This window comes from Panthera tigris, chromosome B4 (assembly GCF_018350195.1).
Source record: "Panthera tigris isolate Pti1 chromosome B4, P.tigris_Pti1_mat1.1, whole genome shotgun sequence".
NCBI classification, from domain to species: domain Eukaryota; kingdom Metazoa; phylum Chordata; class Mammalia; order Carnivora; family Felidae; genus Panthera; species Panthera tigris.
This window is the reverse complement of record NC_056666.1, coordinates 131,685,130-131,700,340: the sequence shown is the minus strand read 5'-3', so window position 1 is coordinate 131,700,340 and position 15,211 is coordinate 131,685,130. Positions and strand designations below refer to the sequence as shown.

Below are 15,211 nucleotides of genomic sequence, written 5' to 3'. Positions count from 1 at the left end.
CACACGGGGAGGGGTCCAGTACCTTCATCAAGTACCCTGGAACTGCATCCGGAGGGCAGACCCCTTTCCCTGATGTCCTCCTACACAGTAATTTACTCAATCCCCAGGATTCACCCTGCAAGAGAAGCCTATAATGGTATACCCAATTCACAGATGGGGAAACTGAGGCCAAGAAAGGGAAATGATTCATGCAGTTACCCAGCTCCTCTACCATGAAGACCTAGCCTCAGCATAGGAGACCCTCAAGCTGTGCGTGAGATGCTGAGTTTGAGAGGGAGAGGAGGGGGGCCTCCGGGCAGGTACCAGCTAGGTCAGGAAGGATCTGGAGATGGAGACCAGTTCCCCCCCCCCACCAGTCTCCAGTTGCCATGACAACAGGGCTTCCAATCCTGTGTTTCCTAGAAATTTGCATTTTAATGGAGATGTAATTAGAATTAAAAAGCTGAGGCTGGAAAGGACCAAACCCTCCCCATTCCCTGGGGAGCCAGAAACCACCCCCCCCAAGCCCTGCCCCGACACTCCCTCCCACTATTTACCCACTGTGCACCGGGGGACCCTAAGCCCCGCCCCCCCAGCAGAGCGGGGACTTACTCAAGGTCTCACGGTACGGCCAAGTCCCAAGAGTCTGGGCTCCATTCATTCTGCCTCTGGGACTCCCCACCATCTGACTCTCTCTCTGCTAGGGAGTTCTCAGCGTACAAGTTGGCCAGGGGAGGGGTGTCGGCTTGGTGAGAGCCACCCAAGCCCTCCCCTGAGTCTTCCAAGCTCATCCCTTCCTCTCCCTGTAACTTTGTTTTTTCCCTTTTAATGTTTTATTATTTATTTTTGAGAGAGAGAGACAGAGTGTGAGCGGGGGAGGGACAGAGGGAGAGGGAGACACAGAATCCGAAGCAGGCTCCAGGCTCTGAGGTGTCAGCACAGAGCTCGACGCGTGGGCTCGAACCCACAAACCGCGAGGTCGTGACCTGAGCCAAAGTCAGACGCTTAACCGGCTGAGCCACCCAGGCGCCCCTCTACTAAGTTCTTAAAATCAGTCGTGCCAAAAATTTCATATTTTCAAATCACTGAAAAGAATCCACTCTGCCTCTGCCTGGACCCCGGGATGGGGCTGCTGTCCCTGGGGCCTGTATCTGGGCCACCACCCTGAACCCTGAAAACCTTGGGGTCATAAACACAGGCCCTCAAGCGGCATTTGCTAAGAGTGTAAAACGAATGTGTGAACATCACCCAGCCCCTCACCAGGAACCACCTCCCTGTCTGCACACCGCCAGGCTGCTAGGTTCAACAGACCTGTGAGGGAGGTAGCATCAGTCCCCCTAAAAAACCCCACGAAGCTCAGAGAAGTGACGTGGCCTCCTCAGGCCACACACTGGTAAGTGACAAAGGTTGCATTTGAACTCAGACCTGCAGGCTCCGGGCTCTTGAGCATCACTCTGTGTAGCTTCAAACCTCCCCTTGTGCTGATCACAAGAGCACAGAGGTCGGGTGGCTACATACACGTGCAGGCCCTACACACAGATGTGGGCACAGGTCCCACAAGCACCCTGCTGGCACCTAGGGCCATCATTTATTTACAAACATATGGCACTTACTCTGTGCCCAGTTTTCCTTCCTAAGCTCTTTGCACTCAGTCCTCACTGCAACCGTACTTACAAGGTAGGGACCCTTATTATAATCAATTCACAGATGAGGAAACCGAAGCACAGAGAGGTTAAGCGACTTACACAAGGTCACACAGCTAGTGAGTGGGAAAGCCAGAATTTGAATCTGCACAGCCTGGCTCCCAAACTCAAGCTCCCTCCAGACCTCAGGACCCAGGAACCGGGAAGCTCTGAAGCCCTCGCCACTCTCAGCCCTGGGAGGCGGGCTGGACAATACTTCTCAAAGCCCAATCCACAGAGGAAGCAACAGGCCCAGAGAAGGAAGGTAGCTTGCTCGGAGGCACACAGTCGTGTGAGTCCAGTCTGTGGAACCTGGAGCATCTGTGTCTGCCTCCGACCCCTGGGGACGCCCCTCCCCCAAGCTCTGCCCTTGATCTGGGAAACTGAAGAGGAGTGACTGCCTGATGACAGCGTGGTCAGGAGGGAATGAGACAAAGCTATCACCTTTTAGAAAAGAAAGCCCGAGAGACTCTGAGAGGGACAGAGGAGACCAGAAGCTGAAAGCAGCCCCCTCACACATCAACCGAAAACCAGACAGGGCAGAAATGGATTCTCTCTGGAGCTCTCAGGTAAACACACTTCAAAGCCACCGAGGGCAGGAGTCGGGAGGCAGAGGTGAGAGGAGGGACAGCAACAACTCTGGGCAGGCAGCACAGAGAAGGGAGGGCTGGACACACAGAGACTGGCAATCACCACTCGGAAAAGGCAATTGGAAATTCCATTTGGGTTTTCAATTTGAAGGTGGAGAGAGGCCAGGAGCTTGGGGGCTGGGGGGGGGGGGGGGTGACGGAGGAAGAGATGGAAAGAGACAGGACTTTGAGACAGAGAGGGCGGGGGCACAGAGAGAAAGACGAGAACCAAAGACCAGGGCAAGGAGACAGAGACACATAGAGCCTGAAGGAAGATGGAAAGAAAGAAGCAAAAGCAAAGCCCAAGATGCCAGGGGCCCCCCAACACACACACTCAAACTTACACACACTCACACTCCTACATACTCACACACACTCTTCCTCAGCATTCAGAGACCTGGGTTCTAGTCCTGCTTCTGCTCTTGAAATGCCGTGTGACCTTGCAGAACACCTTACCTCCCTCTGAGCGTTTGGTCCCCCTGAGGCCTGGTGGGGTTAAGCTGGTTCCAGGAAGGCGAGGAAGGAGACAGGGTCGGGCACGGGAAGGCAGCAACCTCCTGGGCACCTCCTTCCCGCCCAGAATGGGAGTGCATGTCTGTAATATCCCCCCCAAACAGAGCCTGGGTGCTGACCTCCAGTCCCAGCTCTGGGTGTTTTACCTGTATTAATTTACCAGTTCCTCCTCACTCCCACCATATTAGGGGCTAAACCCCATTTAACAGATAAGGAAACTGAGGCACTCTCCTTTAAGGGACTACCTAGGGTGACTGCAGCCTTCCTAACAGTGAGAGCCCACCTGCTGCCATTTAGACACCCCTTTTCGGAGCTAGGTCTCATCCTCCCCAACCCCTCCCCATCCGCCAACCGGGGCGGGGCGTGTGATGGCGGCCTCAGCAGGCCCACGAGGGGTGTCTAGCCTGGCCTCGGAAGGCCGCGAGTCAGAGGCAGCAGGAAGCCGCAGCCATGTGGTCCTGGCTGCAAAGAACCAGCTGAGGCCGAAGGATGCCCCGACCCCACACTCCCACCCCGAAACCCGAACCTGGACGGCAGCAGCCGGGATCGCCGGGAGTCGCGTGGTGCAAGAAAGCTGTCCTGCGGCGCCACCTAGTGGCCAAAGAGGCCGTCTGGCCCCTCCAGAGCCCGCTGAACCGAGGGCGCTATAGGAAACCACCGGCCTGGCCTGTAGCGCCCCTCCCTGTTCGCTGGGACATTGGAATACACAGAACTCCTCCACCCCGGGGACCGTGTGCTGACTGTCCCAGATTGGGAGGAAGAAAGGAATACGACAGAGCTTGGTTCTTTGCCCTCCTGAGAGACAGACTCACACATCCCGCAATCATCTACTCATCTCTACCTAGCCTCCCACAGGCATCCCACACTCAACCCTCATCCATCTGATTCGTTCATTTATGGAGTGCTTACTGTATGTTCCAGGAGCTAGAGCCATAACCATGAACAAAACAAAGATTCCTGCCCTTGTGGAGCTTACTGTGGGGCGTAGGTGGGGAAACAGACAATAAACATAAACATAAGAAAACAATCTACCTATTTTAGAAGCAGAAAAGAAAGCCTGTCTGACAGTGTAACTGGGCTCCATGACCCCCCACGGTCCTTAAGGCAAATTCATGGAGTCTGATGTCAATTAGACCACCCTTCCCCGGTCACTCCTCTGGGGGCACTCCTGTCCCAGAGAATGTACCCTAAGGGGTCCTCCTGCCGGGGACTCTCCCCTCCCACATGAATAGCTCCTCTTCTCCAGAGACTTCTTGATCCTGTGGGCTCGTCAGCCACCCCCCCAAATCCACCCCCAGGCCCCCAGCACCACAGCACTTACTCCCCAGGGGTGGCTGGTGCAGGGCTGTGGCACACACTCAGGCCAGGCTCTGAATCTTGATTCCCAGCTCAGACATCAACACGTGAGACCTGGACAGCTTCTGCGGCCCCTCTGTGCCACTGTTTCCTCACCTGTAAAACAGGGGAAACAGTTGCTCCTACCACTGAGTCAGTCGTGGACAGTGGGAGGGAAATGAGTTAAAGGTAAAGCACTTAGAACAGCACCTTGACATAGTGTTTGTTGGCATTAACATCCGTTTAGATGTTCTCTCCCTCCAGGACTGGCTGATGGAGGTTAGACAGAGAGGTGCATCCAGAAAGGTCCAGCGAAGTCACCTCCATCCCCCACGCAACAGCACAGGGCATACGAAAGGCCCTCAAACCAAATTCGCTCATTTACTGAGTGCCTTCTGCATGCCAGGTACTGGGCTAGTACGTCCCCGGGCGCAGCTGCTGCTGCCTCCCCACAGATGCTTCTTGCCGGTTTGTCGGTTCCCGATTCGCGTCCCGAAGGTGGGCGGTCAGCGGGCGGTACTTCTTGATGGTTTGCAACAGTAACTCCCGGGCTGCCTCTTCACGCTCCTGGGCTTCCCGGACCCGCGCCCACCGCGTCCAGCTGCCCCCGCAGCTCCGGTTCTGTCTCGCGTGCATCATCTCATTCGTCGCTTCCAAGTCCCCCACGGCCTCTCTCAACTCTCGCGCTTTCTCTTCTGGACTCAGGTTCCGGTCTGTTAACATCTCCACCCCGTCCTCAGCACCCGGAGCAGCATCCGCGTGCTCCCTGAGCTCATGGCTGGTGCCCTCTGCCTGGCTCAGCTCCTCCTGCAGATACCCCCGCCGTTGACTCACAGCTTCCAGCTCTTGGTTCTTCTTTTCCACGAGCTTCTGGAGTTTCACGTGCTCCTGCTTCGCCGAGGAAGAAAGATCCCTCGCCAGGGCACCCTTCAGGCGGGCGTTCTGCCCCGCGAACTGCTTGAGCTGGTAACTGGACGCTGCCCCGTCTGAGCCCTTCTCTTCAATCTCAGCCTTGAGGATCTCCGAGTCCGTGCTGAGCTCGTCCGCAAGTTCTTTCAAAGCCTCCACCTCCCGCTGCGGGGACTCAGCCCGCTCTTCAGCCATCGCCTTGTCCAGAGTGGCCACCTCGATGGCATCAGCAGGGTCGGCCGGCTCATCGAAGTAACGTCCCTTCGCCTCCCGTGCCTCCTTGGCTTCCTTCCGTGCCTCCTGGAGGACCGCCTGCCGCTCCTGCATTTCGCTGTTCCATTCCTGCACCTGCTCCAGCTGGATCTTATGTGTCTTCCGCCTGTTTCAACCACGGGGTCTCCAGTTTCTCCTCCAGGTCCCACACCGGGGCCCTCAGCCCCTCCTCCTCCTCCTCCTCGGAGGGGGAAGGCAGTGGGGGTACTGCTCCAGGAGAGAGGAGAGCCGGTGTGGGGATGACGGGTGCTGCCAGTGGAGTCTGAGCGGGGGTGCTGGGCTCGCTGCTGCCCAGCTCACCTGCTGATGCTGAACCAGAGGGACCCAGGGAGCTACCTAGTCGCAGCCACCCCAGATGGAGCTGTGAACAAGGCACTGTAAGAAGAGTAACATCTTGGGGCGCCTGGGTGGCTCAGTCGGTTAAACATCCAATTTCAGCTCAGGTCACGATGTCATGATTCATGCGTTCGAGCCCCACATCAGGCTCTGTGCTGACCACTCAGAGCCTGGAGCCTGCGTCGAATTCTGTGTCTCCTCCTCTCTCTGCCTTTTCCCGGCTCACTCTCTTTCTCTCTCTCTCAAATAAATAAACATTACATTTAAAAAATTAAAAAAGAAGAGTAGTGTCTAGGCTAGAAGTTCTCAAACTTTTTGGTCTCCGAAAGTCTTTTTTTTTTTTTTTTTTTTTTTTAATTTTGAGAGAGTGTGTGAGCCAGAGGAGGGGCACAGAGGAGAGAGAATCCCAAACAGACTCCACGCTCTCAGCACAGAGCCCCACACGGCTTGATCCCACGAACCAGGTTCCATCCCATGAACCAGGAGTTGGAGGCTTAACCGGCTGAGCCACACAGGTACCCTGGTCTCAGGAAGTCTTTAACACTCTTAAACAATTTCAAGATCCCAGGGGTATTCTCTTTCGAACGTCCCCTCTCTGTAAAGAGAGCTTTCCTACTATTCTTTTCTGGTCTTATACTTTATTAAACTTTTGCCTGCTGTTCAAAAAAAAAAAAAAAAAAAAAAAAAATCAGGATCCCAAACACCTTTTCCATGTGTAAATACCTACTGATAGTTATCATATTAGAAACTAAAACTGAGAAATTTTTAATTTTTAAAATTTAGTAGTTAATAAATTTTGTTTAAAAAAAACAATAGCAAACTCATTACATGTTATAAATAAAAGGACGTGGGGGACCCTTGGCCCAGTGGCGTTGTCAGAGATGCTCTTTTTCACTGCTTTATGTTAAGTAAATATTTCTAAGGAAAACAGTCGTATTTTCCAAAGCAAAACAAAATCGCGGGAAAACACTGATACGGTTTTGCATTTTTGCAAATGTCTTTTAACGTCTGACTTAATGCAAGACAGTTTTTCATGCCATACTCGACCTGGGAGATACGCTGCTTTGGTTGAAGTACCTGAAAAATACTCCCCTTGCACACTTTTCCTTTTTCAGAAAAAATATAGTCGGAACGCTCCGCTCCGCCCAGAACCTCACCCACCACGGAGCTACTGGACGCGAGAGGCTGAACCAACCAGCCTGGGCTGGTTTAGGACGGCTTCTGGGAGGAGGCGTGGCCTTGTGCGCAAAGGGATGGTTGGATTGGGATTGGACAACAAATGCGTCCTTCTGCAGGTCGGCCCCGCCTCCGGTTCCCGCCCCTATTTCCTCTCAGTAGTAAAGTGGCAACCCCAAACGCATGCGTCCTAAGGCAGGCGGGCACTTCCGCCCGCCCACCCCGGAACCTCTGTTCTCGCCCGAGTTTCCGCGGAGAAGCTCAGGGAGGCCAAGGCGGAAGTAGTGTGAGCGTGTGGGCGGAGCTGAGTGTAGCCATGTCGGCGGCCCTGCTGCGGCGGGGCCTAGAGCTGCTGGGGGCGCCAGAGGGTGAGGAGGGTCCGGCAGAGGCCGTGCAGCGCGGGCGGAGGGGCGGCGGGGGCGGCGGGGGCGGCGGGGGCAGCGGGCTGGATCCCCGAGGGTACGGAACGATCCCAGCCAGGCTTGGCCCCGGTGCGATGGAAACCCTGCGCGCCCTCCGACCCGGGTGCATGCCTCTCCCTCTTCCCCTGCAGCCCCCCAGGCCGCGCCAGGCCAGGCCAAGCCGAGCGGGGCTCCGGTGAAGCGGACCCGGAAAGCGAAGGCTACCCAAGCCCAGAAACTGCGGAACTCGGCCAAGGGAAAGGTGCCCAAGTCGGCGCTTGGTGAGCTCGGGAGGGGGGCGGCACCCTGGAGGAGGGAGCGCTTGAGGCCGAGCTTGAAAGGTTCGCCAGGCATTTCTGGAACACCTGGTGTGCGCCGGGCGCGGGGCGGGATCCTGGGAATACGGAGAGGAACGAAACGCATCTTCCCGGAGAGTGTAAGAGCGAGGCGGGGTTAGAGTGCTCTAGAGAAAATCGCTCATGCGGAGTTTGGAGGAAGTTAGTTGCTTTGAGAATTTTCAAGAAAGAAGCCTGGTAATGACATTGTGAACAAGGGTCAGAGGTGGGAGCGCCTAACAAAACAGTTAATATTCTGTGGGCCTGGTGCTGTTCTAAACCCTGTATAAATAAACGTTCGCTCGCTTGATTCCTTGCACAACCCTGTGAGGTCAGTACTGTCGCTACCCCAGTGGTCAGATGCAGAAACAGACACCTGTCCAGATGGTACGGGTAGTAACCAGGCAGTGGGTCTCCAGAGATTTGCTCTCCCCTACTCGGTTCAGAGGGAGGCAGTGTGGCCTGGGCAACTGTGATGGTGCAGAGACAGTTGTGGGGGGGGTGGGGGAGCATTGATGAGCTTCAGTGGTGAATTGGCTGCAAGGATGGAGGAAGAGGGAGACACCGAGAGCAGAGCCTAGTTTGTAGTAGAGGATCCTGGGGGATACGATTCCCCTTAAGGAGACGAACAGACGTGGGGAGCGATGGGCGTCGGCTGGATGGTGGGGTATTCTGACCTGTGGCAGGGCTTGGTGAGTTCCTAGTGTGTCTTTGAACCCCTGGGGCCTGGTATATAAAAGATGTTCAAGTGATTGTTGACAGAGCTGTGAATTCCAAGCAGGAAACCGCATGAACAAAAGCGTGGAGGCAGGAAAGTGAGCCGCGTTTGAGCACCACCGATGTTGGCGTGAAAGAGGAGTGTAGGGTGCCAGAGGTCACCTCCTTTATTTATCCCAGCCCTTGTCCCCCCAACCCGTCACTGTACATAACTGATGATGAGGGGACTCTCGAGCCTCAGTGACCGAGCTAAAGAACCTCTGTGACGGCCACCTTGGCGTGAGCTGCGTCATCTCTCGCCTGGGTTATTTCAACCACCTCTTAACGTCCATCCTCCCTCCCCACCACCACCGCACCCAGTAATCTTGTTCTCGCCACAGTGGCCAGAGTGATCCTGTGATGTAAGTCAGACCTGTCTGTCCTCTGCCCCACACCCTCTGGTGGCTTCCATCAGACTTGGTGCCCAGTGAGGTCCCGCGTGGTCTGCCCCCTCTCCAGCTTCGTGTCCTGCTCCCCACGCCAGCCATTTTCTGTGCTCCGAACACATGGACCACACTTCTTCGGGTTCTTCGCGCGGCCTGTTCCCTCTACCTAGAATGCTCTTCCCCAGATGTCCATACACTCTGCCTCCAGCATTTGCTAAAACGTCAGTTCGGTGAGGCCTGCCGAGACCCTCCTATTTAGAATCCCAGTCCTCCACCCTTGGCATTTCTCATTTGTCTTTACTGTGCTGTTTTTCTTCATGATGTGTATCACGCTCTAAAATACGATTTACCTTGTGTACCCTGTCTCTTTGCTCTGGAACGTAAGCTCCACGAGGGCAGGAGTTCCGTTCTGTTTTCTGCCGTATGCCCTGCACCTAGAACAGTGTCTGATACACAGTAAATGCTTGGGCCTTACTTGTTGAATAAGTCACTTGAGCATCTGGGAGCCAGTGGGGGGGGGCTTTCAGTGGGATCTGTGTGGAGAGCCCCGGATGTTGGAGTAACCTAGGGAGGGGACACAGGGCCTCTGGTATGGCTGGTACAGGGGGTGGGGAGGAGATATCAGGAGGGGACCCGGAGGCCCCCAAGGGAGTACATCAGAAACGATTCCTGTCCGCCTGCCCTCCACAGCTGAGTTCCAGAAGCGAGAGTGTCAAAGCTACCTCGGAGTCAACCTGAAGTTTATGACCAGTGCAAGAAGCACAGTGGCTGAGTCAGTCACCCAGCAGGTTTGTCAGAGGGGTGGACCGTGGGGAGGAACCTGGGCGGGGAGAGCCATGGGAGTCCCTGCCCGGAGCGCGGAGCAGAGGTTGGGCCCCCGCTCTGGAAAGCAGAGAGCAGAGCAGGGCTGCTGGGAGGCTGGGCCTGGCCTTACTCCCCTGTTTCCCTCGTGGGCCCCAGTTTGCTCCTCTGTAAGTGGAAGTGGTGTGCCCCGCCTCCCAGGACAGCGTGAGAGCCGGTTGAGAGCAAGGCACTTGGTCAGCTGTACCAGGCTGTGCAGCTCCAAGGGGCGGTCCCTCATGCGCCAAGAGTCACCACCCAGGGATCCTGACTCCCCCACATTCCTAGATTGTGCGCCAGAACCGGGGCCGCAAGGCCTGTGACCGACCTGTGGCCAAGACGAAGAAGAAGAAGAAGGCTGAGGGCACCGTGTTCACTGAGGAAGACTTCCAGAAGTTCCAGCAGGAATACTTCGGCAGCTAGGCTCCCAGGAGGACGCAGCGGGAAAGGCACTCAGCCCGTCTCCTCCTCTGACCTCACAGCCTCTGCTGGCCCCAGGACCCTGCCAAGCCGCCGGCCTGGCACAACGAAGCCTGGGGGCTAGAGCCAGGGCAGGGTGGCTAGGAAGGAGGCGGTGAGCTGGAAGCCCTGGGAAGGATACGCACTCAAAGCACAGCTGAGTTCTGCAGGAGGGGGCCGTCTATCTGCCAGAAAACATGTCTGACTGTGTCCTTTGCTTTGGCCCAAGGAGGGCCTCTGGGCTGTTTGCTCTGGAGAAGCCAGTCACTAGGCCCTCAGGGCCACACCTCTAGGAGTAGCAGGAGGGCTGCTGGGCAGGCTTCCGGGCTCTAATAAACGGGGACCCGAGAGCCGTGTGTGCTGCTGATCTGCCTCTGGTGGTGTCTCCCAGTCTCTTCTGTCACCAAGGGGCCTGTCCCCATCTCCCATGGTTCTTAGAGCTCCGGGGTCACAAGCCCTCCAGTCCGGGGCCGCAGGGGTGGCTCAGTCGCTTGAGCTTCTGACTCTTGATCTCAGCTCAGGTCATGATCTCAGGGTCATGGGATTGAGTCCCATGTCGGGCTGCGTGCTGAGCGTGGGGAGCCTGCTTAAGAGTCTCTCTCCCTCTGCCCCTCTCCCCCATTCTCTCTCTCTCTAAAATAAATTTTTCAAAAAGTTCTGCGGTCCAGCCCCAGTGCAGGTGCCCCCTCCCCCGCAGCGGAGAGCACTCACCCAGCATCTGCTGATGTGCCCAAGAGGAGCCCCCTCCCCTGGAGGTGGCAGCCACAGCTGACAAGGGAGCCCTTGAGAAAAAGTAGCACCCACAGCAGCTGACTCGGGGTTTCGGGCAGTGGGAGTGCGGCTGCCCTGTTGCCCAAGGCTTGTGCTCTTTTGGGGGGCAACTCAGAAGGTGAGCTCAAGAAACGGGGCATCACACCGAGGTCTGTGCCCCAGCGGGAAGATGGGGCTGGGTCCACACCACCATGAAAGGGCGGGCTGGACCGTTCCTGGCAGGCGCGTGCATGTTGACCGAGCACGAATGAGTGGATGTACCGACTAGCTGGGTCTTCAGGGTGGAGGAGACCAGTCCTGGAAGTCCAGGGGCCTCTCCGTGGAGGGGTTGCGGGCCTCGTGGGGAAGAGGGCCCCGGATGCCCTGGGCAGCTCCATCTGACTCTCTGCCCTACAAACAGGGCCCCAGAGGTCACGTCCAGCAGAGGACTTCAGAAAGGCCCCCTGTGGCTGGGCCAGCTGGGGACCCACAGTCTGCCAACCCAAAGTAGGTTCTGTCCAGAGGAGAGAGGGTTCCACCCCCCACACACATGCCCCGGGGGTCTGTTCTTGGTTGTTAACTGGCTTTCCATCCTACCTGGGGACAGAAGGGGGCCTGCAGACCTGCCCGAGGCAGAGCTGGAGCCCGTCCTGTGTGCAGGTGGCCTTCATCCCAGCAGCAGGAAGCAGACCATCCACCCAGGAGGCCAGGAGGGCCAGAGAGGAGGGTGCCGTTACTCCAAACCCTTATCAACCCACTTTTCCTCAAATGAGCTGGTTCCAAAGAAGGGGAAGACGGGTATTCTTCAAATTCTCTCCTGCCTGCTGAGCTTTAACGACCCCTATGTGGAGAGAGGGAGACGAACTTGGATACCCTTGCAGACCCCCTCCCTTCATCTTTTCAGCAGCTCAGCAAGAAGCTGGCTCGGTTGTGCAAGCACTCACGTGCTCACGCTCCCTGGGAAGAGGGCCTGACCGGCCGCTGACAAGGACACACCTACTGTTCCACAGGCACCCTCGGGTGCCCTGTTTCCAGTTTCCAGGTATCGAGCGACTGGCAGGGAGTTTGCAGGCACGAGAGCAGGGGTTCTGCGCTTCTCTGCTCGTGGGCTTTCCGGCAGTTGTTTCACCTGTGCCACGTGGCACTAGTGAGGTGGGTGTCCGTGCTCCTGAGTGACCAAGCTAGTGCTCACCGCTGAGATTCTGGGCCGGCAGGTCAGAGGAGGACTCTGGGATCTAACGGTCACCCTGGCCAGTTCTGGTACCAGTGGTCAGGAGGTGGCAGAGGGCCCAGGAGAGGCTGGGAGAGGCACTGGGGAAGCGAGGATGTGCCACCGTGGGCAGGGGTGGGGTGGGGGGGACAGGTGTGCGTGCAGAAGTCACGGATAGGGGGGTGCAGCTCCAGGACCCGGTGGTTGACATCAGCTGGAAAAGGAAGGGACAGGGCTCAAACAAGAGGACGCTGAGTTGCCACATTCCCACCAGGACTACAGACCCAGAGGAGGAGGCCTTCCCCAGTTGAGACAGTGTGAGCAGATACAAAGCACCTGGAAGCATTTGTGTCTCACGTGGTTTGGGGGGACCAGGCTGAGCAAAGTTGCAGGAACTCACGTGACCAGGGGGAGGGCCCCAGCCAAGGCTACCTGTGGTTTCCACAGTGGGGTAGGCTGTTTGAGCCGTCTACACTTCCTGCTCCTCGATGACTGGAAGGGTTGGCCCAGGGGCCAGGTGGGAGTGGGGCAGGACTGCCACGTGGAGCCTCACTAGGGCCCAGCCACAGGCCTGCCCGGAGCTTGTGTGGACAGAGGGCTGGGTTCCTGCAGGAGCCAGGTGGGTCCCCATCAGGGGACTTCCTCTGGCAGAGCGGGGACAGGGAGCCCTCTTGGAGAGGGAGGTGGGACTGTGGCACTCATATCATGTGCCCATCCGTGAGTTTGCTGGGCCGGCTTTCTTGGGGTGCCTTCCCATCTACATCCACAATTTTCCAATCCTTTGAAGGCCAGGACAGACACCCATCCCTCCAGGCAGCCTGCTGTGACCTCCCACCCAAGAGTCCCTGCTCCTTCCACTGAGGTCACCCAGCCTCACACAGTCCCGGTCCCGGAGCTGTCACTGTCTACCCCGTGTAAGCATCCACCTGCCGTCCTCCCACCGGACTGAGCCACCTTCCCCTCGCCGTGTGGTGCCCGGTGCGGGTGTGCTGCCTCCTAGGGTCGCTACTGGGGGTGGGAGGGAGGCTTTCTGTCTCCAGCTGGATTCCCTCCTGGTCTCCGGCCTCTAAGTCCGCTGCCTCCCCACCGTCCCCACCTGCATGTCAAAGAGGCGCGCCGAGGCTGAACACGTCCTCTGCCAGCATCCAGGGGCTGAAATGAAAACCCTGCACCTCCCCTGGTTTTCTCTGTCTCGGGAAACGGAAACCGCCCTTCCAGTCGCTCAGCTGCCATTTAGTCCCCTCTCTCACACCCCTCGTCGGAGGCTGACTTCCTTGAGCTTCAGAATCTATCCAGGCCCTGACCAGCTCTCCTCTCTCACCTGTACTGACCCCAGCCCCATCCTCTTTTCCTGCCCACCTGCCATTCTCAGGCCATCAGAGGGACCTCTTGAAATGGCAACCAGTGTATCACTCCTGCTGCAGGGACTCCCCAGGTCACACAGAGGAGACTCTCAAGTCCCATCAGGGCTACTAGGCCCTGTACCGTGTGCCTGTCCCCCGCTGCAGGCAGCCCTCCCCCAACCCCCTGGGCCCCTCACTCCCTCCCTCGTCTCCTGCTAGCTTTGCCTCCCTAAACACCCATCTTACGGGCAGATCCCCCTACCTGAGTACTCAGCCTGCCCCACGGCCATCTAGCGTCACATGTCTCACTTTAAGATTTTAAGTAATTTCTACACCCAGTGTGGGGTTCAAACTTACAACCCTGAGATCAAGAGTCGCATGCCCCACCGACTGAGCCAGCCAGGTGCCGCTAGGTGTTTTATCCTTACTGGCGGTCTCCCTCACCAGAACGAGAGCAGAGACTTGTGTCTGGTTTCCTCACCACTGAATCCTCGGCATCCAGGACAATGTCTAGCCCGTGGTGGGGGCTCATGAATAGTTGCAGAGAAACACGAAGGCCATTCCCTGATCTCCAGCACTTGCGGCCTCATCCTAGGGGCGAAACAGGCGGCAATGCCGAGAGCTGAGTGGCTCCTGCCTCGGTACAGGCAGCAGAGGGCTTGGAGCTGAACCAGGAGCACCCCACCCCCACCGCACCACGGTAGAGCCCAGCCCTGGGGCTGGACCTCGGCCTCAATCCCGCCCCCTGCCCCGCACCCCTCCCTCTGTGTGGGTCTCTCTAGCACTGAGACCCCACGTGGCCTATCTGTACAGGCCTCGGTCATTGTCTATACCAGCTGCCCCTGGACCAGCATCCACCTGCAGCCTTACCTCATTAAAAAAGGCACGATTGGGACGCCTGGGTCGCTGTCGGTTGAGCGGCCGGCTTCGGCTCAGGTCATGATCTCGCGGTCCGTGAGTTCGAGCCCCGCTTCGGGCTCTGTGCTGACAGCTCGGAGCTTGGGGCCTGTTTCAGATTCTGTGTCTCCCTCTCTCTGACCCTCCCCCGTTCATGATCTGTCTCTCTCTGTCTCAAAAATAAATAAACGTTAAAAAAAAAAAATTAAATAAATAAATAAAAAAGGCACGATCATCAGATCCTCCTCACAGCTCCTAATGAGGATTATGAGCCAATAACCGCAAAGCTCTCAGTGCCAAGCGTCAGAACTCTCAGTGACTATTAGCAGTAATCATTATTACGTGCCAGGCACTGTCATGGGTCCTGGAAATATGGAAATGAACAAGACAGCAAGATCTCTGCCATCGGAGAACTTACACTGTAGTTGGGGAATAGGAAATAGGTAGGGTCATGGAAAATAACAGTTAAGGCAGAGGGGCTGGGACATTTACAGAGTCCTCTTGGAAGGCCTCTGGGATGACATAGGAGACCTGCATGAGAGAGGGAAGGAGCTCTGGAAAAATCTTGCAGGCAGAGTTTACAGCAAGTGCAAAGGGCCTGAGGGAGACATGAGCTTAGCAGAAAGATGCAGGAAGGCCCTTGTGGCTGGAGCACAGCAAAGAGTGAAGGAGGGCGAAGTCCGAGCATGGTCCCTGGTCTGAGCCTACAGACTCTACAGGGGCCTTTGCTGCCCACCCCATCCCTGCCTTTTGTGGTCTGGGGAGTCTTTAGCTACAGGGGCCTGGGAAGGGGCATAGCCCAGCGTCCTGGCTTTAAGCCTTTAGTCTGCACTGCCCTTCAGGGCACCCCAGGGAAAGGTTTCCCTTCAGTCAAATGGGGGAGTGGGTCACTGTCTCCAAGGACAGAGGATCTCACTGGCACTGGATGTGACAAGGTGGCTGGGTCACTTCCAGGGCTGTGGTCTCTCTCACCTCCTGTCAACTCTCCGTGTCCCCCTCCTG

General features: G+C 56.9%; 2 protein-coding genes and 1 pseudogene across 2 annotated transcripts in view; 1 reads left to right on the top strand and 2 right to left on the bottom strand.

Moving 5' to 3' along the window:
- Positions 1-4,192, bottom strand: part of CACNA1I (calcium voltage-gated channel subunit alpha1 I) — a 136,920-nt gene extending 132,728 nt beyond the window's left edge. Inside the window, 1 exon segment of the mRNA XM_042993317.1 lies at positions 4,125-4,192. The gene's annotated coding sequence lies outside the window, so the exon portion shown is untranslated.
- A 318-nt stretch (positions 4,193-4,510) lies between these two features.
- LOC102951762 lies at positions 4,511-7,017 on the bottom strand (annotated as a pseudogene).
- An 18-nt stretch (positions 7,018-7,035) lies between these two features.
- On the top strand, positions 7,036-10,384 carry RPS19BP1 (ribosomal protein S19 binding protein 1). Its single transcript, XM_042990882.1, has 4 exons — positions 7,036-7,200; positions 7,386-7,514; positions 9,401-9,498; positions 9,839-10,384. The coding sequence occupies exons 1-4, from the start codon at positions 7,149-7,151 to the stop codon at positions 9,971-9,973; spliced, it is 414 nt and encodes a 137-aa protein (XP_042846816.1). The 5' UTR covers positions 7,036-7,148; the 3' UTR covers positions 9,974-10,384.
- Positions 10,385-15,211: the final 4,827 nt, after the last annotated feature.